Raw genomic sequence first — 25043 nt, 5'->3', positions numbered from 1 at the left:
GACCTGTTACATGGGGCCTACAGAAACTGCACAGTGTGATATCTGACAGTACTAACTACTGATCTACCCGGCATAAAATATGAACACAAGACACACAGTATGTCTGTGAAGGTTCTCATTCACCCAGGTCATGGTAGTCCAAAAGGTGTTGAATAAAGGTAACTGGACTTTTCTTGAAGACATTTTGCCACTCATCCGAGTAGCTCCTTCAAAAAATTCCACAAGTCCAGTTGCCCCTATTCAACACCTCTTGGATGGACAAGAGACACAGGTGAAGAAAAACAATACCACAGGAAAACAGCCAGAATACAAGCGAATACAGGCGATGAAACACTGGGGATTATTTTAATATAAAGTCATTATTACAAAAGCAATAAGAGAATAGTTTCTTTGAACTATTTATTAAACCAAAACAGCTAGTCAAACAGCACCTCCATTGTCTATCATATTGCAGAAAAGAAGTGAAAAATCACTGGTCAGATCGTCATATTCTTCTTGAAGTCTCAAATCAAAAAACAAAACACACACAAGCGATTCCAGCACTGAATATTTAATAATGACTGAAAGGATTAAATACAAGCTGTTAATAATATGAAGCATCCATTATCTTAAAGATCCACAAACCAGTTTATTTATGTGGAAAAACTCAAACCATTTGAAAGAGCGAATCCCTTTTGTAACATTTGGATTCAGTTTGACCATAATTACCATAACAATAATAATAATGATAATAAAAAAAGCTAAACTGATAGCAGACGCACCGGTACTCTTAAGGATTTTGCATAGCAAGTTTAAGCTAACTATTTCCGTGGCCTGTAACACAGTTGCACACAGGAGATTCAAGTCATGTTACATGTTGCATAAAGTATCAATGGATACACATGAGCTGGGTATTGCATAGGTTCTCTAAAGGGGCACATGCATAATAGAAGACAGAGGAGAGCAGTGTAATAAACAGCTGTTCCACTGAAGCATATTATTACCCAGCATACAATGCAGCATCAACTCACATGACAAAACTTCTGCAAGTGTTATACATGCTAAGTCATAACTATAGATATGTTTTATGCTGTTTTCAATGCAGTATGTAATATAAGTGGATTTTATGAACTCAACACCAAAAATATTCCATTCCTTTTTTCAGAAGCTACCAAAGCTTCAACAAAAGCACACAGCAAAGCTAAAGTTTACCCAGCGATCACACTGAATCAGAGCAGCCTCTGTATCCTTAATTAAGCCTTTCATTCTAAGAGGTCTGTGGATTTATATAACATACTGTCCTCCTCACGCCACCCCGCTCCCCTTCACCTGTCCTGTGCACAAGCAGGAAAGCCCATGTGCATAGTAAGGACAAAGTAAGGACAAATTAATCTCAATTGATGCCGAGCAACCAGTTGCACGTCAGCTTACAGTTACTGATCATTTGCTTAATTTAGAAGCGAGCACACAAGTTTACTTGATTATTGTTCATTACTTGACTCCTTCTTTCTCTTTTTGTGACCACCAGAGATAATTCTGCTCATCATCAAAGTCCTAGACATTGACAAACAGAAGCAGAGTCCTTGCATAATTTAGGCCCTTTTTAACTTGTGTAGGCAGCCACCTGGCTCTGGTGCATAAAAACTGCAAATTCTTTATTTTTTTTTACTTAACATAAAACATCTTCAAACACCCAATATTTAAGTAAGCGTGATATCGAGCGTGTTAAATGGATCTCCATTTTCTTTTATCTACTTTTTATACCTTGTCAGTGGGGTAGAAATACTATTTAAAATTGTTAGTCTTAACACAAAGGAACACTGAGTGTGGACTCTCAAACAGTCTCCAGACACACTGAATTTAAAAGAATTGTCTTTGGTTCTGTAATGTACATTCTGCAAAGATTACACAAATACTACAAATCGTCTCAACCCTCTCCCACTCATAAGAGTAGATTTGCATGGATACACTGCTCACTCAAATGTCTGGGCATACATGAATATAAATATGCCTTCATTTGAAACATTTCAGTAATCATTGTCAATAATCATTAGACAGTAAAGTCCTCATTTCTTTTCAGATACGTATGTATGGCAATTCTGTGAGTAACATGAACAGTCATCACTGTACAGCAACTTTCATGTGAAAGACTGCAACACGCAGCTGTTCCAGACAGCAACGTATGCTATCTGGAACTGGATCTAACTATTTGGTTGAGTAAAGATTAGAGCTTTGTTTCAGTTTGGTTCTTTTCAAATGGCTGGTTTTCCATGACAGTCAGTTTATTTTAAATACAGCATACTGTCTTTTTAAACCCTCAATCTATGGCATAGAGCCAATGTATACAGCGGCCCTTTTTGGGTCTCTTCCAGAAGGAGGAAAAAATGTCATTTCTCACAAGGCTGAGACTTGTGAATAGGACCGTCAGATGAGGCTACTTTAAAACAGATCTAAATGATGTAAACATTTTATCAGTGGAGCCCGTATTCAGGATTTAAAATGGGGCTATGTTGTACAGTACTCATTTCAACAGAAAAAGGCAAATACAAGTCACCATGACAACGACGAACCAATTTTTTTTAGTTCAACTTTTGACATTCATGTTATAACAGAATATTTTCCTTCTATAAGGAATTACATTTCACCTATTACTATATACGAAACTTTGTTTATGCTACCTTTGGGGCAGAAAAATAAAGCAGAAGTGCAAATACTGCAGTTCCTTCAAAAGGCTTCTTGAGGCTGATTCAATAGTTCCCTGTGGCTGTTTATAGCTGAATATAGCTGGGTATACATTTATGTAACTAACCCGATAAAATTCTATCAAGGTTGGATGTTCACCATAATGCTGTGGCCAGTTTGAATAACAAGCACCATTACAGTTGGATGTGCATGCATCACTTACTCAGCTCAACTTATTGAGCCTGTTATATATGAGTCAGGAATAAGTCGGGAGTCTGGCACCACCTAGAAGTTCTTCAAATCCTATGGATATCATCACACTCATTCATGTCTATATATAAAGAATATGGGTATAATAAACATGTTAATGTTTTTAAAACACTGGCAGTGCTTTGTAATTTATCATAACAAGGCCCCAGTACCACACCTCTGGGATAGTCGACTTTAACCCACTGTATGCCACAATGATCTCTCTGTAGATACTACTTAAACAATGTATTTACTGAGCTTTTGTAATTTACTTCAGTTGGACTCAAGCATTAATAAAACACCATGAATTAATGACAACATGAGTCAACATGTCATTAATACATGATGACTAGTTATAATGTCAAACTAATCTAAAATGAGAAAGTAAAATGTAAATATTTCTCCATGAGCCGCCATAAAAAGTGCCTTCTAGCTGGCACTGATTTGGTGAGTAATGTTGATGATTAAAATGTAGTCATTTGAAGTTCTGATGTACAAAAGTTGAAGCTTTAGTACGTATGTTGCGGTATTTCTAAATTCTAAGAATAAGCATCTGTAGTCCTATTGAGTTTAGTTAATCCTTGGTATTTTACACATATTTAAGATAAATAAGAACTTCTCAGATTTTAGCTTGAACTAAAGCTAATGTATGTGTGTCTGTCTATATAATGTTACAGTCACGCATGAGTGTAAGATTGTACATAGCCAAATCAACATTCCCAATATTATCCAAGGCCCTTTGCAGGTACACGGTGCAGTATGAAGAGATTCGAGGTGTTAGAGGTTTCTTATGTTGGTGGTGGTCCATCATAACGGAGCATGATGTTGAAGGATCGGGCAAAGTTGTTGGAGAGGGAGCAGCTGCTGCCTTCATCCATGAGCGGCAGTAGGAAGGCTAGGAGCAGCAAGGCCAGGAGAAGGAGCCACAGAGGAAGAGCCAGCCGACACACCCGCTGCAGCAAGCCAGGCTTCTGCTAGTAAAGGAGCAACACAGCGTTAGTGGAACACACATAAACATATAGTGGGTTATATAATTACAATGTAGCTAGGTAAAACAAGAATGAACGACTGAGCTTTTTAAATTTGAAATTCTTTGTTCCACTTCTATCTCTCAACGCAAAAAATAGTTTTAATTTAAAGCTTTCCAACAGCTCCAGAGAAAAGACAGCTCCCTTGCATGGTAGGCTTTAAATCAGAATAATACATTATGAGTGACTCACAGTGACTAAAGCAGTTCATCCTAAATGTGCACTCATAAGAGGATATGAAACAGTGCAACACATAACCAGCTTTCTAGGCTGGTTGGCATCTCTCTTTGTACCATAAAACCATAAAAAGCTTAGAAACTTAAACTGCTTACCTCTCTCGTCAACTTTCAGACAACACAATAATTATTGCATTAATAAAATGTATGATATTTTTGTCTCAGAATTAGAATGAATGACCACAAGGTGTCGCTTTTATGATAATTGATTAGCTCAGAAGCAGAATAAATATTTAGCAATTTCCCATTTTTGACTGTAATCTGCCAAACGTGATCAGAGGCCTGGTGAATACAGGGAATCTGAAAAATCACAAGATGAAAGCAGAAGCAGCTCACCCACACAATGAGAGACATCGTGTACTATAGCAAACTGAGTCAGTTCAGGCTTCAACACTCTTTCCAGTTTTTCTCAGACTTGTTATTCTGTGAATCATCTTTACCGCCTACGTTCATCTTTCACCTTCTGAATACTGCGTCATCCAGCTTCACTGGCACTAATTTGTTAAACCACACGGGGGGTTGCAAATATAAAATGCACAGTGCTCCAGCATAAAAATATTCCATACTTAAGGTAACAGATGGGAAAATCTTTAAGATGCTTTGTGTTGTGCGAATACAGCTTGCTAAAATGCATTCTATACTGGCACATGATGATCTCAAAAATAAAACAAGGATAAATAACATACACTCTTTCTCATTTAATGTAAAAATTACAACCTCTAAAAAGCCACTGAAAACCAATTTTGACACATTTCCCGGAAAATAATGTGAAATCTTGTTTTTGCTCAAAATATTCTGACAACAAACAATATGTTGAAAACAACAGAGCAAATCAGAAAGGAAACTGACAAACACTAGCACTATGCTTTGGGCCAACTTTATTTTAGCTGGATTCATTCATTCCATCACAGATAATAATGAGTAATATTGAGTAATAATCCAAATAATACATCCAAATTAGCAATGATGATTATGATGTGTTAAGAAATGGCTCAATCAGAGCCTTGACTTGAATCCTAAAGAAAATCTTAAAAGGTACAAAATGTCTGATATAGACTTAGATTGAGGCTTATCACAAAAAGAAAAGAAAAAGAAAGGTGTGATGGATAATATGGGTATTCACTTTGCAAATTTCCTCCACAAAATAAGTCTGATTAACAATAAGCATTGTTCCTAATCTGTTTGATGCTGAATACCTAATCTGTTTGATGCTAAATACCATGTTAAAGAAGTGAAAAAATAGTAATAAAAACATATATGAATATATATAAAACTCCAAATGGAAGATTCCCAGTGTTTTTTTATACTGTTTCACTAAAGTTACCATGATTTCTGTAATGGCTGTAAGATCCCTACAAAAAGTTTAGAGGATTCGATTCGATTCGATTCGATTCGATTCGATTCAATTCAATTCAATTCAATTCAATTCAATTCAATTCAATCTGGATCTGTTTACTAAGAATGTTTCATTTGTCCTTCTGGGACTGTGCTTTGCAGTGACAGACTGAGAGAGAAAGACAGACATGAAGGGGGAGTTGGTTGTGTGTTTAAAGGTAAATGATTGATGGAAGGGGATGTGAAACTAGCTAGTCATACCTCCACATGACAAACACAGCGAAGTTATGCCTGTGTTTCATAGACTCAACACAACCTCAACTGTCATGGTCGACTAAATACATGCACAAGACAATGAAGACAAACATGTACCACGTCCAGTTGTTTTAATCAGTGATGTGTGTAACAGTAGTGACTAAAACAAACCCTCTTGAAGCTAAACTCCTGACACTGTAATTCAATTTATAACCAGGTTAAACAGAATTTCCCAAGAAGTCCATGACATCCCTGTAGCCTAGCTTGCTATCACTAGCATGATTCTTCTTTAGCCATAGAGGTAATGATTACATAAATACAGTACACTGAATTGCGTGGAATAAATCGTGTTGCAATGTTTATGCTCATCACCAATGACACTGGCTTGTGCCTAAACTTTGTGAAGGTGACAAAGCCAGAACCCAATTGTCAAAACCGGTGTTCCGTAAAACCACAGTTGCCTTGCCACAGTGCATCAGCGTCGCACGGTGAAACACTTAAAATGATGAAGTGTAAGCACTTTAAACAAACCAGTTTAAAATGAATAAAGCTTTGCAGAAAAGTTGTTGTGTGGCTGGTTGCATCAATAATCAATTGGGAAAATCATCAGAATGATAAACCAAAATGATACAGAATAAAGTCACAGTCCTACAAAAAAAGCTGTGAATGAACTACACCTCAACCAACTGCCAAAGTTCTTATTCATGGATGCATGAGTAATTCGTTTATTATTAATTAGAGTAAGCAATGATCTAACAAATCATAGGGGGTGTTGTTCTGCTTTTACTTTCAGTACTTTCAGTGAAATATTTCACCCGTTTTAAAACCTGACATCATCCGCAGCGGAAACTTCTCTGTAGTCACTTGTAATTATCAGAAACTATATGTGTGGTTACATCAGTATTATTTTTTACTAAAGAGTACCACTAAGGTGAGGCTATGATTTAACAGCCATTAATGACCACAGTGTGCTATAGTAACTTTATCTGTGGATTTTGTTTTGATTTTCCAAGACAAAATGCTAACTATCAGCCACCTAGCCAGCTGTGTATTAACCCTGTCTACAGTAGGGTGCAAGCTTCTTAAAATCTTCAAATTTTCATGTAGATTTTTATGTTGCCTTAAGTTTATAGCTGTAACTTTAGCAGATTTCAGAACTGTCGAATCTGTTTCTTATTTTGGGGGAAAATTAAAGTACACCCCAGGGAAAGAAACTGCAACACTGTTGCATAAAACCTCTGTAGAATGGCAGAAACTGAGGCTGTGGGTGGTGGAAAACGAGGGTGACTAGGTCTTTGCACTCTACACAAATGCTGTACAAGAGCATATGATTTAACTAGTGAGAGACCATTAGAAGTAATGGCTGCTATTTTAATTTGTAAATACATTATGCTACTTGACATAAATACTATCTATACAGAGTATTTAAAACGATGGCAAATGTGAATTTAAAGGCTACTCAGTTGGACAAAAACATAGCTGTGTTTTTCTTACGCTTTGCAAGCAGCAACCTAAATGATGTTACACTGCCACCTTATGGTGAACAAAAGCACAGTGTACTTTTGTGTGACCAAGAGAGGCCAAGCTCACTTATATTGTATAGTGTATCGACATTATGTAACAAATCCATTAAGCAAAAAATAAATAAATAAATAAATAAATAAAAGCAAAAACTTGGAAATCCAGCCAGTTGATTGAGATATCTAGCTTATTGTAACCTATTAGTTTGAAACTGTGATATATGAAGATATTTAATTTAAATAAATAAAATGATGTTTGCTGACTTCATAACATTCCACCGACAAGATACTAATACATATTAGTTTACATACAATGTTTGCCCAAATGACCCATTACCACAGCTCGAGAAACAGTCTCTTTTAGAGAATCTGAATGCCTCTACAATCGTCAGTGTGTCTCTCACCTTGGTACTTGTCTTAGCCTTGATGCCTCCCATATTTTTAAGTTTCGACTTGTAGAGAATCCAACGGTAGCGAAGTTCTTCCAGGCCCATATCCTCAGCTGATTCAGAGCCAGTATCAATGTCCTGACTCTCTTGGAGCAACTGCTGAAACATCTCCTGACCCCAGCTTACCCTGGCTCTCAGAGCCTGCACCAGGACACAAAACAATATCATCACCTGTCTAAGTGTTTAGCAGTTTAGAATTACAGATGTAGTCTACCTGGAATTCTTGCAGTTTCATATAGTTCCCATTTCTACTATAATGTATAGATTTTTTTCAGGACTCTTGAAGTAAATCCAACAAATTCACATTCATGCTGTTATTGCCACAGTTGATTGACTAAAGTGTCCTGTATATAAATATATAAGACAGTCAGTTTTAACCGGGTAGTGTAACAAGGATTTTGCTAAATTAAGAGATAACATAAAGATGCCATTGACGTTAGGGAGGTGTCTGTAATAGCCAAAAGATATATATGAATAGAGGTTTAAAGCAGAATTTCCTATCTGGTAAAGTAATTCAGTAAGCTAACCCAATTTGAGTCACTAAAAGTCACTAAACTGGGGATGGCCTCAGCCCATAAAGATTCATTTTAATGCCGGTGAAGTTAGTAGTTCTACACATTTGCTGACTTAGCTTCGTCCTGAGCTTCTTTATAACAGCCTCATCTCCACTACAAATAAATTTACAAGTTCCCCTAGTCCCTCAAGATAGGTGTAAACAGTGTCAGAGTCAGCACTTTGGACATGTATACAGCAATGTTAGGTAAGACACTTGAAGAACAGGGTAATACTCTTAGAACGAAGAGGGAATCGACGTTCATGAAAGTTCAAATGTTTACTGAAACTCACCTTGAGCGTATCCTGTCTCATTTTGACCTCTTTGGCACTGAGCGCTGATTCCTTGGTATTAAGTAGCCCTGAGAGAAGCTCATTCTCTTTGGACAGCCAGTCCTCAAACATCTGCCTCCTGGACTCATAGTGTGATTTACTTTCCTGCAAAATGCAAAGGACAGATTAAACAATCACCAATCTAGGAGTAGTTCAGCCATGGGGCAGCTGTGGCTCACTAGGTAGAGCAGATTGTCCACCTACTGGAACATTAGTGGTACCAATGGGAGCCAATAGGTAGAAAAGCACTGATTTCAAGAACAATTGGTAGGCCCAGCATGTGCAAAACAGGTATGAAGGCGACAACAACAACCAATATGTAAACACGACAGAATAAACTTCAATACTGACGCCCAAAGAGCTGCATCCACAAAGTGACTGACTGAATTCATTCATTTTACTGAGAAAAAGATCTGCAAAAGACCACTGTGAGTAAAGAAAGATACTGAAAGTCTCTCAACACTAATTCTAGAATTAACTAACAACCCTTGGAACACAGCAGAAACATTACCAGAGCTGTACCAGCCAAACACATTAAAAAATAAATAAATAAAAAAACTATGTAAATGTTATTTTATAATCTGTTAATTGGTGGTCAGAAAACTGCCAAAAGTACAGCATGTAGTAACAGGTGGGTCCCTTCAGTTGATAACTAATAACTTCTGTCAGTATTTTTGTAATTGTCTGCTGTGGTAATAATGGTTAATTAAAGAACTATATTAGTTTTGTTTGTGTTTGTTTGATCTTATGGTCTAAACTGCATAAAAGCAATGTGAAGTTCACTGGAGATTAGATAAAGACAGTATAATCATCCATGCTCTGACTTATTTTTAACCCTTTTACATAGTCATGGTGTTTGTGCAGCATCACAAACACCATGACCCTCAGGAAATTTCTATGCCTCTTCCTGGGTATTCCTACAGCTGTAACGCCCGGAATCTCCATTTTCTCAGAATTTATGTTTATCAATTAATTCTTAACATAGACTATAAAAATCTTGCCAGCAAATGAACACTCAGCTCCAAAACTGTTTTATATATACAGAGTATTTCAGAAAGCCTGGAGGAATATACACAGACTGTGCATGACCTGTACTGATAACCCACAGAAAAAAAAACGGACAGTTCTTTAAAAAACATTACCGTTGTGTGTTTTATTGCTGTCATCGATGACTTCTTGCCCGAGTCCCCTCTGAACCGCACAGATGTTCCTTTCCTTGCTTCCATGCTGTCTTCTTTGGAGTCCATTCTTCCTTCCACATCATAGCTGGCCAGTGTGGACGATTCTGCTCCTCCATCTCCATCCAAGGCTCCGCTCTCACCTTCTGTTGGCTTTTCACTCTCAGGTCTTCCAGTAGCAGAATCTACTGCTCTGCTGGGAAGGCTATAGTCAAAGGAATCATTTTCATCTTCTTGGTAGGAGTGGCCACTGACCGTCTTAGATGGGATTAGATTGTCATTGCTTTTTCCAGGCAATATGGTGTAGCCTTCCCTTTGGTCCTGAATGAACCCAGCCTGCCCTGTCACTGCACCCTCTTCCTCCTTTCTCAGCAGGCTTCCTTCTCCATGAACCTCTCCTACACCAGACTGTGTCTGGTCTGTGGAGCTGTTCAGCAGCCTATGAGAAAGAGCATTAAGTGACCACATTAACTTGGTCCCCAAAATCTAATAAGTGCACTTGCATCCAGGCGAACACATGCTAAATATATATAAAAAAAAAAAAAAATCCATAACAGCATTAATGTGTTCACAAAAAGGGCCCTGACAAAAACATTCAGTCTACCATGTCTTTCTGGTACCTGTGAAGGTTGAGATGCATGTTGTACAGTGTCAACCATGCGTCTCTTATGCGCTTCAAGTCTCGCAGAATATGGACTTGTCCCTCCTCTGAAGTCTTCTCCAAAACTCCCTGACCCTGAACTTCCAACTGCTGCAGATGAAGCTCCTTCTCTGGGAATTCCACGAGTTCTCTCTGTAAACAGAGACAATGAATGAATTGACTGTAACTCAGATGCCTATATAAGCACATGGACTGTCAGACAGTAGATATATGGAAGACGCATGCAATATAGTTTATTTGAAATACAAATGGCCAAAAGAGCTCAGCACAATGCACTGTAATTTGAGAAAAGACTTGCTGATGTTGTGAGGTTTTGCTGGGGTTGTGGACATTCCAATCACATTTCTCTGTTTGGTTATGTTGTATTTGCAAACCATGTGTTGTGTTTTGTCTACTTGTCGATATGTGTTTTTTTTTTTCACATTACGCTGAGATCTCTCAGCCAATGAGAGCAAATAAAATTCATTTTCAGTTAGTTAGAATACAATCAACACAATACATCAACTTCAAACTAAACCTTTAAGCACAAAGGCTGAAGAACACACACAAACCTCCGCTTCATACTGGCGGCCCTTTATGCTCCACTCTCCTGAGGGGCTGTGGAAGGACTCCATCTTCTGCTTCATGACCATCAGCCACTTCTCCAGGTTCAGCAGGTTGTCATGGAAGCTTTCGTGGTCTTCAATGTTCTTTTTACTCTCAAGCACTTTTGCCTGAATAAAAAATAAAATGAGGAACTGAATAAGTAAATGGTAACGAAGACAAGGTGGTAAAACATGTCAACTTCACCCAGCCCACACATGCTTCGCTTGATGTTTTCATTGGACCTTGGTGACTGGTTGATTGGTCAAAAAAAAAAAAGTAATTAAAAATACATATTGTCTTTTTTTTTTATCCTTATTTTAACAGAATGTACTGCATTTTAGTATAAACTGTTCTGGTTCACCGATTACAGAGTGTGCGTGCGTGTGTAACAGCTGGTTAAAGGATTGCTAACAAGTGTTAATCTCTCTAAAAGCAAAGATGGGCAGACATAGACCTTAAACATCTGAAACTTTTGCATTCTCAAAATGCCAGGCTGCAATTGTAGATAAAGAGCTGACAAACATACTATGTCAGTGTGGCATTAGGGAAATGTTTTTCAAGAAACCTTAAAAAAATCCCTTGCATGTGCAGTACCTTTGTCTTTGCACACTCTGCATTGGTAAATGGTTAGAACCTTCTTTTGTATACAGTGAACCCTCGCTATAACGCGGTTCACCTTTCGCGGATTTTTTAGTGCAGTTTTTTTATGCTTTTTATTTATTTATTTATTTTTACAGTGCATTGTGTTCTGCATCCTGATTGGCTAAGGGACGGTAGACCAATGTCAACAGTCTCCGTGCTTCGTCTCTGTACAACTTGCCAAATTTACGTTTGACGTTTGCAAATTTTCTCCATGACAAAACCCACAATGTTGACGAAACGTTCTGCACCGACAAAGGCACCTGCGAACGCGCCCAAACGGCAGAAAAATTTAAACTTCTGGATGAACAGTCAGTGGAACTGCGAAATACGCGTGAGTCACAATGTGTCCAACCTCGTATTGATTATTAAAATTATTACTTTACAGTATTTCTAAAAAACTATCATAGTTATTTGTAAGAAAATGTTTATATTTTTATTACTTAAACAAATGCTTGGGCCTGAAAACAGGTTTTGATCTTTGGTTTCATTCTATAGTACAGTATTGTATTGTATAATAATTGTAAAAAAAAATAAAGCTGACTACTTCACGGATTTCGCCTATCGCGGGTTCTTTTTGGAACGTAACCCCCGCAATAAACGAGGGTTCACTGTAGCTTTAGTATATCATTGTACATCCAACAATAGTACAAGGGTGGAAATGAATATTCGATAAGAGGATTTATTTATTGGCCATTTTTTATTGGTTGGGGTGAACTGATAAGTACTCTCATCACTTACAGTGACTTCCTTGTGCAGATGCTTCCATTCACAACAAAGCTTCTCAAACTGCGTTCTATTGCTCTGACTAGAGGAGATCAGAGTTTCCAGTGCCATAATTTGGCCTTGAAAGTCCTCTAGCTCCTTCTGGATTACCTGAGGACACACAAGCGCATATACAATGTTACAGAATGCCATGGGAAACAAAACACATTAACACCACTGTGGAATGATGTACACCACCGCAGTGTGTTCATGTTTATAGATGTTGAATAATCAATAATCAGTTACTGTCAACAGTTTTATAGAACAGAAATAAACACAATTATTTTAGACTTAGACACACTTTAATGGTCCACAAGGGAAATTAATTGATCATAGCAGCACAGTGTTCCCGTAAAGTAGGTGAACAAGCACAGTGTCTAAAGGATCTAATATTACAGGGTCTGTGTAGAGAAAGCCAATGGAAGAACTCCAAACAGTGTGCGGTAAAACATGGAAATGTGAACATCACAGTTGGGACCTGGTGGTTTAGTTATTAACACAATAATATAGGTTAAAGTACATCAATAAATGTTCAACTTCAAAGAAATCCTCCAAAAGATAACACTAACAGTCAAGGAAAAGTGAGTGCTTTTGCAAAAAATCACAAATTTGCTGGTATTCAATTGAATCAACTAAAGGTTGATACCGATAACCAATACCATACCTGGAGATAAGAAAGACTAATGAACAAACAGTTCTGACTCTTAAAATGAAGATATTTATTTTTTCAGAAGAAAAACTATTAGCAGGCAAACATTTGCTAAAAGATCAGGGTCAAACAAAACTATTTGATATTTCAAATGAAAATCCCCAAATAAAGGCCTTTAGACCTAAATTACTTTGCATCAGATTTAAAAGTAAATAAAGTGAAAAAGTGCATTCCACAAGTTCTAAAAAATAAATAATGCACTGACACAAGTTAGAATCAGTGTCTATGCTATTTGTCCCTCCTCCTGGTATTTTCTTTAAAAATTAAAAAAACTCCCACACTACTGCCGCCTTGCCTTTATGTATATTTACAAATGCATGCACGTTGTGATGCATTCATGTGGTGACAGAAACTCCCCTTTCCTGGTTTGCGAGTCGTCTCTCCTGACCTTTTTATTTTCACGTTTGTATGATTTATGTGTAACATCCAGGGCAATGAGTAAAATACTGTGGATAAGACGTTGATATCAGTCAGCTACTACCAAAATTATGACAGAGTTGACAAGTTGTTTTCCGACATGAGGGAGTAATGCATTTTTTCAGTCAGAAGGTAGTTTTTCCGATTATACTGACGCCACTTGAACGCAGCATTCACTGCAGGCCGCAGCGCTGACAAAAAGATATATTATATGTTATCGGCCGATAAGTCATGATATCGGACTTATCGGAATGTCATGATTTCCTGATATCGGGCCGATAATTATCATGCATCCTAGTAACCCTCCCCATTTCAAAATGCACAAAACCAAACTAGTCTCTCTTTCTCCTTTAAACATAGGCCTTTTGGATATCACTTCATCTTCTACTCTTGTTAGTTTACAGTAACAGAAAACTTGCATCTCTCTGTATAATGTTTTGATCATGGAATGTGCATTACGTTGTTTCGGGTTGTCTTTTCTATTTTTTTAAGTTTAAAGTCTAAATATAGTAAATTAAAAGAAAATAGTGTTTGCAGTTATCGATTACCATGTTTGAGTTTTAAAGTTCTGACTGATTTTCAGCGAACTTATATGAACTAAAAACAATGGTTAAATAAAATATTTATGCATTTGTAGTAGATTTAACAGTTTCAGCATTACTCCATCATGCATTACAGCATTTTCCCAGATTTCCTAGATACAATAGAATCAGTAAAGGTTTTGATCTGAGGTTGTTTTCTGATTTTGCACTCTGTTGAGCCCTGCTGTAGCTTTTACAAAGCTGCATAATAATCATGGAAGCCACAACATGCTGTGTGGTCGGGTCTGATATTACCTCACCTTGAACTGGTCTGACTGGCTTCTTTTGGTAAGAATGTCAGGGTGAAGGCCATCAGCTATCACCAGTCGATCCCTGAAACTGCCCAGTTCGGATGTAATCTGATCAAAGGCATTACCTAAGTCCTTGGTTCTTGAAATTAGGCCCTGTGGAGGGAAATATTATCTGTCATGATGTCATGATACATAGAGGTGCCTGAAGAATGGTGCTCTGTTAGCATTTAAAAGCAACAGTAACGTGAGCCCTCTTTTGCTCACTGAAGTGGTGAGAGCATACACTGTGTCTACCATATACTGTGATAGAAAAAAGCAGACTGCAAAGATCCTAGCTGGTCAGCTTCTCTTAATGCATGTTTACATACAACTTATAACATATTAGCCCGTTTTCTATTAAATTCAGTTATTAAATCGTCTATCTTGTCCATGTCTATGGAATATGTTCACAATTTCCTTTTGAGACGTTCACATCCAAATTGAAGGTGAGGGAGTAGCAAACCGGTGAGTGAGTGGCAGAAGGATGCCGATACCTCTAGCCTGCTCTTCCTCTGCAGCAGCTGAGTGTGCAGCAGCTCTCTGTTCTTAATGGCAGTGCTCAGCTCTCCTTGCAGACCATCAGATCTCTCAGGACCAAACACAGAGTCCAGCAGGTCCCTCTTTACCTGCAGCAGGCTGAAGCGTTCTTGTAACTGGACACTGTCCTTCAGCAGACGCTAACATAGAAGAGAAAAAAAACATATGCAGTCTATTGTATTTAGAATTTTTAGTCAATGCCTCATGTCTAAACTATCTGTACGACTGACCAAGGCAACATTATTGCACTTCCAAATGAAGCATAGCAAATACTGGACAACAGTTCATGTCACTATATTCTAATTATGTTGAAATAAATCTCAGCACATACTATACATGGACATTTACTTTAGCAATCTCAGAATTTAACACAGAATTTTTTGATTTTGCTACAATGATATTACAGTGATGCAACTCATACACAAGCCTTAACTTTGAAATGTATTTTACAGTGGACATTAATTAAATGGCGGGGAAAGCATGTTTTATTATTTTTGTGATTGAGACACATTTGCCTGATAATACATTTTTTCAGACCATTTACAAAGTCCTAATTCCAAGTCTCGCCATTTGGCTTTCAACTTGGTAATGAACTCGTTATTTAGCTTTGGTTCAAAAGCCCAGACTCGTATCCTATGAACATCATCTTTACGACCCAAGTATATACCATGTTCCTATTCTACTTGATATGTTTCCTGGTTTGGCTGTCAAGATCAGACAACTAGGTTTTTGGGGGAGAGGGAGAATATGTCACATAACTGCCATCTTTGGCAGTTAATTTTACAGTGGGTTGTTTGTCTCCCCTCATTTAACAGAGAATCAAAGATGACTGGCACCCACAGCTTTCCGTATTTTACTGAATTTAGAAAGTTGGAGTACACTGAAAACCATTCTTGATTTGTTTTTTTTCCTCAACACAGATGTATTATGTGTGAATGCCATGTCGTGCTCTGTTTCTGGAGATAGCATTAAAAGCAGCATTGGTTTTGTTTGACTTTTACCTTTAAAGCTTTTACTTGTTCATTCAAGCCATCTGTCAGGCTGGTCAACAATCATAGGATGTTAACAAAATGGCATATGATTTTAGCAGAAATTCTCGGGCTATTGTTAAACTTACTGTCAAAAAATGAATGCCTTAATAGTTTGGCTTACCAAATGGGCCAAACAGTGGGAGATGGACTTACCCTAGTTAACATTCATGGGGATGTTTTCATATGAACGAGTAAAACTATCCAGTGGTTTCTGAAGATAACCTGCGTAGCTTACCTCTATGTTCTGGACCAACATGGCAGTGTGAGAGAAGTCGGTGACCTCAGCAGAAGCCTCCAACACATGCGACACCTTGTGGCTCCACTGGGCATACACCAGCAACGGGTCTTGAAGTATGTTTCTCAGCCCCGACTCTGACTCTGAACACAGCCTGGTTGCTCGACATTTCACACTGTAACATAAACAGAGACTATTACAATAGAGAGATTTGCACAGGAGGGACAGACAGTCCTTGCTGTAATGAAATATCATTTTCAGAAATGTCCAGAAATATCAACTGTGTCCTGCCTGAACTCAAACATCAACTCCTGAAAACTCTGAAAGCACAGTGAGTTGCTGTTGATTCACCTGGACTGACTAATGGTGCATCTTGGAAAGAACCATTGTGGTTGCGGTTCTGATGAGAATGGAGTATGTAACAATGATCAAGTAGCCACAACTTCAGCTGTCCTGTGATCAGAGTGATGTCCACTTAATTTTGAAATTCTCTCAAGTATTTATTTTGTTTATACATGTTAGAAGGTAGGTATTCGTTTATTAATTCTTTATTGCTGTCTCCACATGCTCACTAAATAAATGAATCCCCTCCTCAAGTGTTCCATTGTGTCAGGATACAGAGAATAAAGGTCACTTAAGTGTGCCAAGAACCCTGAGTAAAAATGAATGTGTGGTAATTCTGACAATGTCTATTATTTGTTTAATAACAAAATTTGTGTGGTACATTAAACTTTCATACTTCACTTTCTGAAATGAGATAATATATTAATCAAAGGAAAGTACAGAAATGATTATTGTCAATTCTGAAAACTGAGGGAAATAAGGAAGCACACTTTAATAAGTATTTGCAGATACTATGTGACAATGGTTTACCAGCTTTTTGGTTCTTTAATGTTTTCAAACAGTGGTAAGTCTGCATCACAAACCTCTGATGCTCTTTGACAACAGCCAGGACATCATCAGAAAGATGGCGTGAGTCCCCGGAGAATCTGAAGAGTTCTTTGAGCTGAGTCTTAAGATGGTCCACTTGAGATTCCTCCCCCGCGAGAGTATTCCTCACACCCTACAAATACAAACATGAAAAACATGCAATATAAATTCAAGGAACACAGAACCAAGTCAAGAAATGGGATTGTGGGATTTTACCGCAGAGAATCACACTTAGCTATTGATGAATACCATGGTCTTTATTAAATAATTTCTAAATAATTACTACAAGTAGTATTTCAGAGTCAGATAGAGCAAACATCTAGCAGCTATTGTAGATGAAGAGAAACAGAAATTACTGCAAAGTGAAAGCAATAAAGACCAATATTCACTTTTCATATAATCACTCAGCTAAATAAATGAGTAACATGTAGAACAGACTCATGCACAAAGTCAAATTGTCAAGGAGTTATAGCTGAAAACTACTCCATTTTAGACCTAACGTCTAACGTGTCTGTCCGTTATATCTTCTCATTCACTAACGAATTGCACTGTCAGATGTTCTACGACAGAATACAGAATTCTGACACCAATAATGTGAAATGATGAATAATTGTGTGGCTGAATATCCCTTCCACATTATTTCATGGCTCAACAGGATATTGTTTTAAAATTGATGTCAGCAAACTGTTTTCTTCATCACTAAGTGACTTCATTTTCCGTAACAAAGCTACATATTCAAAAGGGTTTGGGTAGAGAAAGAACAATGGCACAAAAAGATCACAATCAATGTGGCTTAAGAACTTTGATCATTATTTTTAAATTTAATTAACCTATTTTGTTAAGACACCTGTGGCTTCACTGCACACTAAATACAATGCCACAGATGACTTGGTAAAGTGCCAATTCCAATACATTTATTTGAAGACAGCCTCAGTGGTGACGTTATTTACTAAGTGAATTTTTCATTGAGATGAATAAAGTATTTATCTATCTATCTGAAATTTCATATTTTATTTTATTTCTGCCATGTCGAACAAACCTACCGTGTATTTCCTCCACTGGCCCACCATCTGTTCTTCAGTGTGGTCAGTGTGCTCCCTGGACTCGTGGGTCCCCTTCAGTTCCTGGTCCAGCCCCTGCAGAAACACCCTCAGGCGGCCAATGTCTTCTCCCAGCTGCTGGCACCTGGCCATGTATTGACTCTGGGAGTCCAGGCTGGAATGCAGGCCCTCTTCCGCTTCACACAGGCCCTGCCTCAACCTCTGCCAACCCAGCCTCAACTCCTCCGCCTCCTCTATAACCATCTCCCCACCAGCAGGAGATGTCTTGGCCTTGACAGCATCCACCAAGCCTTCAATTTGCTGTAGGGTTTTCTCCTCACAGGCAACGCTGTCATCCAGAGCCTGACACAGTTAGACAAAATATTTTGTTGCAAGTACTTGTCTGTAACATTATATATTTGTGACTACCAAATCTGAAAATTTCAGTCTGTAGAATAATAAGTGACATAGCAAATTCATCATACACTATTAATTGATTCATGTACAGTGTGGGCAAAATTAGTGTGGGCATTTTTAAGAGGTTTCCGTTGGAGAAGTTTCTGTTGAATTGGCCATTAAAACACCCATTAAACCAATGAAAAATCTACATAGTCATTACTATGCTTATTAGGCTCTTTAAACTATAGAGAAGAGAATTTAATTTTCCTTACATAAAAACAGGCTAGACTTGTTTCGCTGTTAAAGTCACATAAACATGTTCTTTCACAGAAGGAGGGAAATTATTTGTGTAAACACTGAACTGGTGGGTTTGTGGTTACATTGAGGGGAATGTAAAGAGTTTAAGCACAGTGTGTGTTTTCATACTGCTCATCAACAGTACCATGACTAATGGTGCAGCGGTGACGTCAAGAACTGTGCATCAGAAATTGGGAGAAGAAGGACTTAGTGGCAGAATAGCATCAAAGAAATCCTTATTGAAAGAGAACAATAGGATGAAATGTCTGTAACTTGCAAAAGAACACAAAAAATGGACCAAGGAAGACTGGTATAATGTGTTGTGGACTGATGAGATTTTTATGACTATTGAAATTAATATTACTATTGGATGCACAAGGCATGGGATAACATTAGTGTTGAAGTTGTCAAGAAATATATTGACACTATACCAGAGAGATGGACTGGTGTAATTGCTGCAAAAAAAGTAGATACACCAAATCTTTGGAGTTGGACTCACTTGCTCAGTGCAACCATCTGCATGTTTCATACACATTATGAAAGGATATCCTGTTTTGGAAGCAAAAAAGGTAAACATTCCCAGATCTGACATGCGTTCTGATAATTTTGGCCACTGTTGCATAAAGTACCCAGGTGAGTTATTTTAGCATAGATTCCATCAGTACATCAATTACTGCATTAACAGTGACACTTGTGCTCTCACTCTTTGGCCTTAGAAATACAAATTACTGCTAATATTTTCTATTAAATCTGAGTTACATCTACTTTTACTGTTTTTCTGAGCTTGGTTATGTTACCATTAATGAAACCTAACATATCATTCAAATATTTTAAGTTAAAAGCCAACCAAGAACTAAAAGAGTTATGCAAATAGTTGTCTGAATGTTACACAGCTAATGATATTCCTAGGGTTTGGAATATTATTTCCACTATTTGAATAACAGAGGCAGGTTTTGAGGCAATGAATAGGGAAATATCCAGTGATGCCAAACTAATTCAGTTTCTTACTTGTAAGGCTTTGAGCCTGTTCTCTGCTGTATCCTCCCTCTCCATCAGATCAGTCAGTTCTTTAGTTTTTGACAGCAGCCAGGACTGGAACTTCTGAACACGGCTTTGGTAGTTTTCGTGCTCCTCAACAATCTTCTGAAGCTGTGACAGGCGCTCCTAGCACAGCAGGAAACACATGTTAATTTATAGCACTGCACTGTTCAAAAACGAATGAAAATCTTTCAAAACACATCACAGATTACATTTGGAAAATTGAATGAGGATCCTGGATGTGAACTTCAAGATTTTGAAGTCCATAAAGTACTACAAAACAAGACCACCGAGACTTCATAAAAAGAACTCACACTCACACTCACACACACACACACACACACACACACACACACACACACACACACACACCACACACACACACCACACACACAAACTACTTTAAAAAGACATAGGGGACAGTTACTGTTAAGCTCACAGAGGTGAAATTCAGTGTACACAGTTATTTGTTCAGGTTGACTAGTTCTACAGTCAAGGCAAATGATTTGGTCCCTGACTTATGTACATTTTCCTGCTTCTGGATCTCATAATAGATGCACAAATTAAATACTGAACTGAAACTTTGGGATGCACAGGTGTTTAATAAAAAAGGAGTAAAATGTAAACAAAAAAAAAGTGCACACAAATTTTTAACCAACTTAAAATGAAATGCAAAGCCCACTAACACACTAATACTGTACACATAGCAAAAAAGACGCAGCACCCACTCCATCATCTCCTCTGTGACTTTTCAGTCGATGACTTCATCGCTACAACACAGTTTACTCCATCAACAATATAAACTGTATGTATACAGTATGTGCACACACAATTGTCACTCGGTTCTCTTGCAGACTGAATGTGACTGGATTGCAGAATCTTGTTATGCATCATTCATACTACCCACTACTCTTACAAGCCATCCAGGGCCTGCTGTTGAGAAGCAAACCCACAAAATGATGCTGCCACCACCACGCTTCAGGGTGACTGATGGTGTCTTTGTAGTGATGTGTAATGTCTGGTGTGCACCAAACATAGATTCTGAGGGGCTTGAAGAGTTTCATTTTGATTTCAGTTGACTTTGGAGACTTATACATGCCTTTGGAGAAATCCATCTATGTGTGTTGGTGGTTTCAATCACTAGCGTCTTTCTAGCACAGCCATGCTCATACATGTGTCATGTTCCATTTTGCAGATTTAATCTGCGTATTCAGTGACTTGGATTTTTATCGTATCCCTTCCCTGGCTTAAAATGATGGCAGATATCTGTAAAAATATATCTCTGACTGCTTTTCAAATCTGTTGGTTTAGTCAATCGCACAACAGCTCTTCATCTTTTTTAATTCATTTTACAATTTAGAAGCTATTAAAGCCTATTACTCAAACTAATGCTGCTAATCTCCATGCCCAACAGTCACTTTTTGCCACTCAGTGGCCGTAACCGTGGAGACTTCACTTGCTGTGATATCACGTGCATACACTCTATATGTCAATTTCTTTATTTGCCAAGTGTTTTCTTTCATTCTGATTTTAAAATTGAATTGTTTTGTCTGTGTTCATGTGTAGACCTACAGAGTCACCTGTCTTAAAAGAGAGCAACTTTATTGGTAAGTCATATAAAAACTATTGTATTAATACATTATATTTAGATTAGTTTGCTAAGATGTTAACTGCGTAACTTAACTGGCCTCATACTTCCTGTTTAATTAAGAATCTAATGAAAGTGTTCATTGGTACATCTGAAGTTGTGTTTTTAGTTTAGAGCAACCTGAACTCTAATACATAACAATACATGAAAGCTAAAGTACAGTTCACTGAACAAAATGAACTTTTATGTTGGAATAAACTAAATTAATGTGCACCTAAAAATAAAAATAAATTGCAAACTTTCAAATGTAAATTGACTAGAGGTTTTATTTAGAGTGAACTTATAAGTCCACATTTTATTTTTGCTTTTAAGTTTATACAAAATATAATTGCAAAGTACAGTGAACTTGGGAATATCTAAGCTTTAATAAATTTTAAATTTCAATTTACAAATACAAATTCAAGTAAGTTAACTTCAAAAATCTTAGGTAATCATTTTCCACAAAGGTTTTGAGTATTCTCCACTCGTTCAGTTTTACAGTGTATATTTCCTCTAACTTTTAAATTCCCTCCTCACACCTTTCTAACATTAAGTAATATTCAGCACACGTTCTGTGTCCACTTTTACATAAGCCACCAGGTATCATTTTAATTAGCCGAAACAGAGCTTTCACAACCTAAAAGCAAGGCTCTTCCCAGTCATGTATCAGAACACATGATCCTGAGTAATAACCGCAAGCCATATGCCTCAGCTACTGTCCAACGTGCAGGGAATACCACACAGGAACAGTTTGAACAGTTAATTAACTGGAACACAGAAACCTTGCACAATGAAATGTTTTTGAAAAGAACAAGTAAAAAAGGGTCACCTCAGAGTCTCTGTAAATTCAGTATATTCCCTGTAGATACCATTATCCCAATCTATGCCTTGGCACAATTTTATCACAGCTCAGTTCTTTGTCCAAACATGAAGTGTGAATTGTGTTCCTATATACACAAGCATGTGTTTTAATAATAAACCGCATGTGTCCATAAAATGTTCCCTAGGAGGTTTCAATTCGTGTTCAACATATATATCAGTGATAATTAAAGAAATATTTCATTTTCACTCAGTCATTATAGTTTATTGAGTATAACTGACACAGAAAATATATATTTTTTCTGTCATTTAAATCTACAACACAATGAAGACGTGCAAGACATTAAAGGGATCCAGTAGGCATGAATGGCATCGACGAGTCATTGCAATATTTCAGTGTTCAATAAAAAGTCTTTACTCAAGCATTAAAAATGGGGAACGTTTGACGTTATTAATACTTTTATCTTGCAGAGTGCAGTAACAGCACAAGTGGATCAAGACTGCCAGATATCCAAAGAAACAGATGAAGTGGCTTTCTAAGAGAATTTAGTCTGACTGTTGGTTGATTGTCAGAGTCTCGCAGTTGTCATTTTGTCAATTGCTTTTGAGACTTAAGAGCAAATGCCAGTCTCTAGCATGATAGCGATGCTTTCCAGTGCATTGACAATTTATAAGCAGATTATTGCTGCACATATAGACCTATAAAAACTAGTAAGTAGGTTTCCATGAATGTTCCACTCTAAGTGGGTGGAAGCAAGCTTTAGGTTTTTACTTTTCTGAACTGTAAGCTGCAGCCCACTTGGGGCTGCTCTACATGGAGTGTACATTTTCTATTTTCTAATAACAATTAGCACACATCATTGAAGTTAAAACACAATCACTACATGCTAATTAGTGACAGAATATAGCAAAGACATGAGTTGCAAATGGGATTTTCATTCTGGATTTCATGTTCAAATGTATCTTAAATATGTCTGAATAAAATGCCTTAGGAAAAGTGCTGTGATATTTTGGTAGCCAAAACTAAATCTAAAACATTCAGTACTGCATAGTAATGAGCGAAAGATTGATCAACTAACCAAAAAAATAATTGACGGACTAAGTGATCTAAAAATAATCCTTGTTGCAGCCCCAAATCAATTATACGTATACTGGAATGTGCTGTGTGCACTGTATGTGAAGGGACTTTAAGGGGAACCACAAAAGTCAATATATAGAAAATAATATGTAAAAGCTGAGAGTTATAGCCCTTTTAGTAGCCCATTTTATTGTCAATGTTCACTCCCAAGTACAATGTGCAGGAGTCATTGTCTTGGGCCTCCTTACATCCGCAACCAGTGCCCTGGTGACCTGTGGTGATACCACAGTCACACAACTCCCTCTCAATAGCTTACACTTGGAGTGTATCGACCTCGTCCATTAATGCATTCTTCCACTTTAGCTCTTCTAGGATTAGGTTGAAACTCTTCACAGACCACAATTGCAGAAGGAAATCTTTTGAGTTACTAAAGTAAACTTAAGAGAAAAGAATTTATAAAATCGTAAAAAGAAGTTGAGCAACTGTAACATGTGGCCAGTCAAGAACATAACAGATTTTCTGTGGTTATCTTACACCTTCACTAATGCATGTACAAGCATGTTTCTGTTTGTTACTAGACCAACTTAAGTCAGGAAAACCCTGATGATGCATAATGAAGATTACCGGCTAACTCTTGTAGTCATATTTCCACACTGCTATGGCTCTGAGAACATGCAATTGTGAGTTATGAATATATAACAAGTTGTAGTTAAACAGGTAGACAAAATAATTTACTCACCTCAGCTCCATCTCGGACATCATTATAGGCCTCCTGCAGTCTCTCCAAGGCATGGGGTTCTAGACTGGGGTCCTGAGTTCGACTGTACAGTGCAGATGCCTCATCTAGCAACCTCTCTAGAAGCGCCGCCTGGCCTTGTACATCGCTCACCACCACCCTGTGCTGATCCAACTGCCAAAGCTTCTCTTTAACTCCCAGTTGTAGCTCCACTTCAACTGCCAGGCTGCGCTGTCTGCTTATCAGCCACACTTCAAACTCTTCACAGGCCTTGAGGTACTCGCTCCAGTGAAGCCACACCCACTCAATGCGACTATATTTGTGGTTAAAAAATAATACAAAAAAGATTAAGCTTGGTCCACTTCAGCACATTAATATGTTTCAGTGTCCAAAAACATATCTTTGCAAAAAGTTACATCTATTTTTATGATGTAGAAGTTGTAATGGTAATGCAACTTCAACAAAAAAATACACAGACATTTAATAGCTATCACATAACTCGATGACATAAGCTGACTCCACCTGCTAATAAAATATGAATAAAAGCTCTGGGAATGAACTGCTAGTAACTAGATTGATTCAGTTTTATTGTCATTGCGTGGGGCCTTCAGATCCGATCTATGCGACCCCATCACATACGTCAGTCACATGTGTCTGCATTCATGCAGCAGCTTCATTGGATTCATTTGTTCATTCATTCAATCAATCAAAAACAAACAAAAAAGATATTTTAAACAACCACTTGAAAAAGAATAAGTACTCTACGTGGTGTCTGTTCCCTCAGCTTTAAAATATATAAATTCTATACTTGCAGATGTAACTAACTAAAGAAT

General features: G+C 37.6%; 1 protein-coding gene across 3 annotated transcripts in view; it reads right to left on the bottom strand.

Moving 5' to 3' along the window:
• Positions 1–317: 317 nt before the first annotated feature.
• The window catches only part of syne3 (spectrin repeat containing, nuclear envelope family member 3), a 34889-nt gene continuing 10163 nt past the window's right edge, over positions 318–25043 (bottom strand). For 2 of the 3 annotated variants that reach the window (XM_047611259.1, XM_047611258.1), the window contains 14 exons: positions 24214–24523; positions 19921–20076; positions 18220–18579; positions 17173–17309; positions 16247–16421; positions 14938–15120; positions 14414–14557; positions 12423–12557; positions 11009–11170; positions 10417–10589; positions 9761–10235; positions 8580–8723; positions 7689–7874; positions 318–3884 (listed from right to left, as the gene is read on the bottom strand). In XM_047611259.1, the coding sequence (XP_047467215.1) occupies positions 3699–3884; positions 7689–7874; positions 8580–8723; positions 9761–10235; positions 10417–10589; positions 11009–11170; positions 12423–12557; positions 14414–14557; positions 14938–15120; positions 16247–16421; positions 17173–17309; positions 18220–18579; positions 19921–20076; positions 24214–24523 (2926 nt within the window). In that variant the 3' untranslated portion in view covers positions 318–3698. The remainder of the gene's footprint in view (positions 3885–7688; positions 7875–8579; positions 8724–9760; positions 10236–10416; positions 10590–11008; positions 11171–12422; positions 12558–14413; positions 14558–14937; positions 15121–16246; positions 16422–17172; positions 17310–18219; positions 18580–19920; positions 20077–24213; positions 24524–25043) is intronic. The other variant, XM_047611260.1, reaches the window with a different exon arrangement.

The sequence above is a fragment of the Mugil cephalus genome, chromosome 17 (genome assembly GCF_022458985.1).
Source record: "Mugil cephalus isolate CIBA_MC_2020 chromosome 17, CIBA_Mcephalus_1.1, whole genome shotgun sequence".
Taxonomy (NCBI): Eukaryota; Metazoa; Chordata; class Actinopteri; order Mugiliformes; family Mugilidae; genus Mugil; species Mugil cephalus.
Note: the sequence above shows the minus strand (reverse complement) of the source record. Positions and strands in the feature narration are given on the sequence as shown.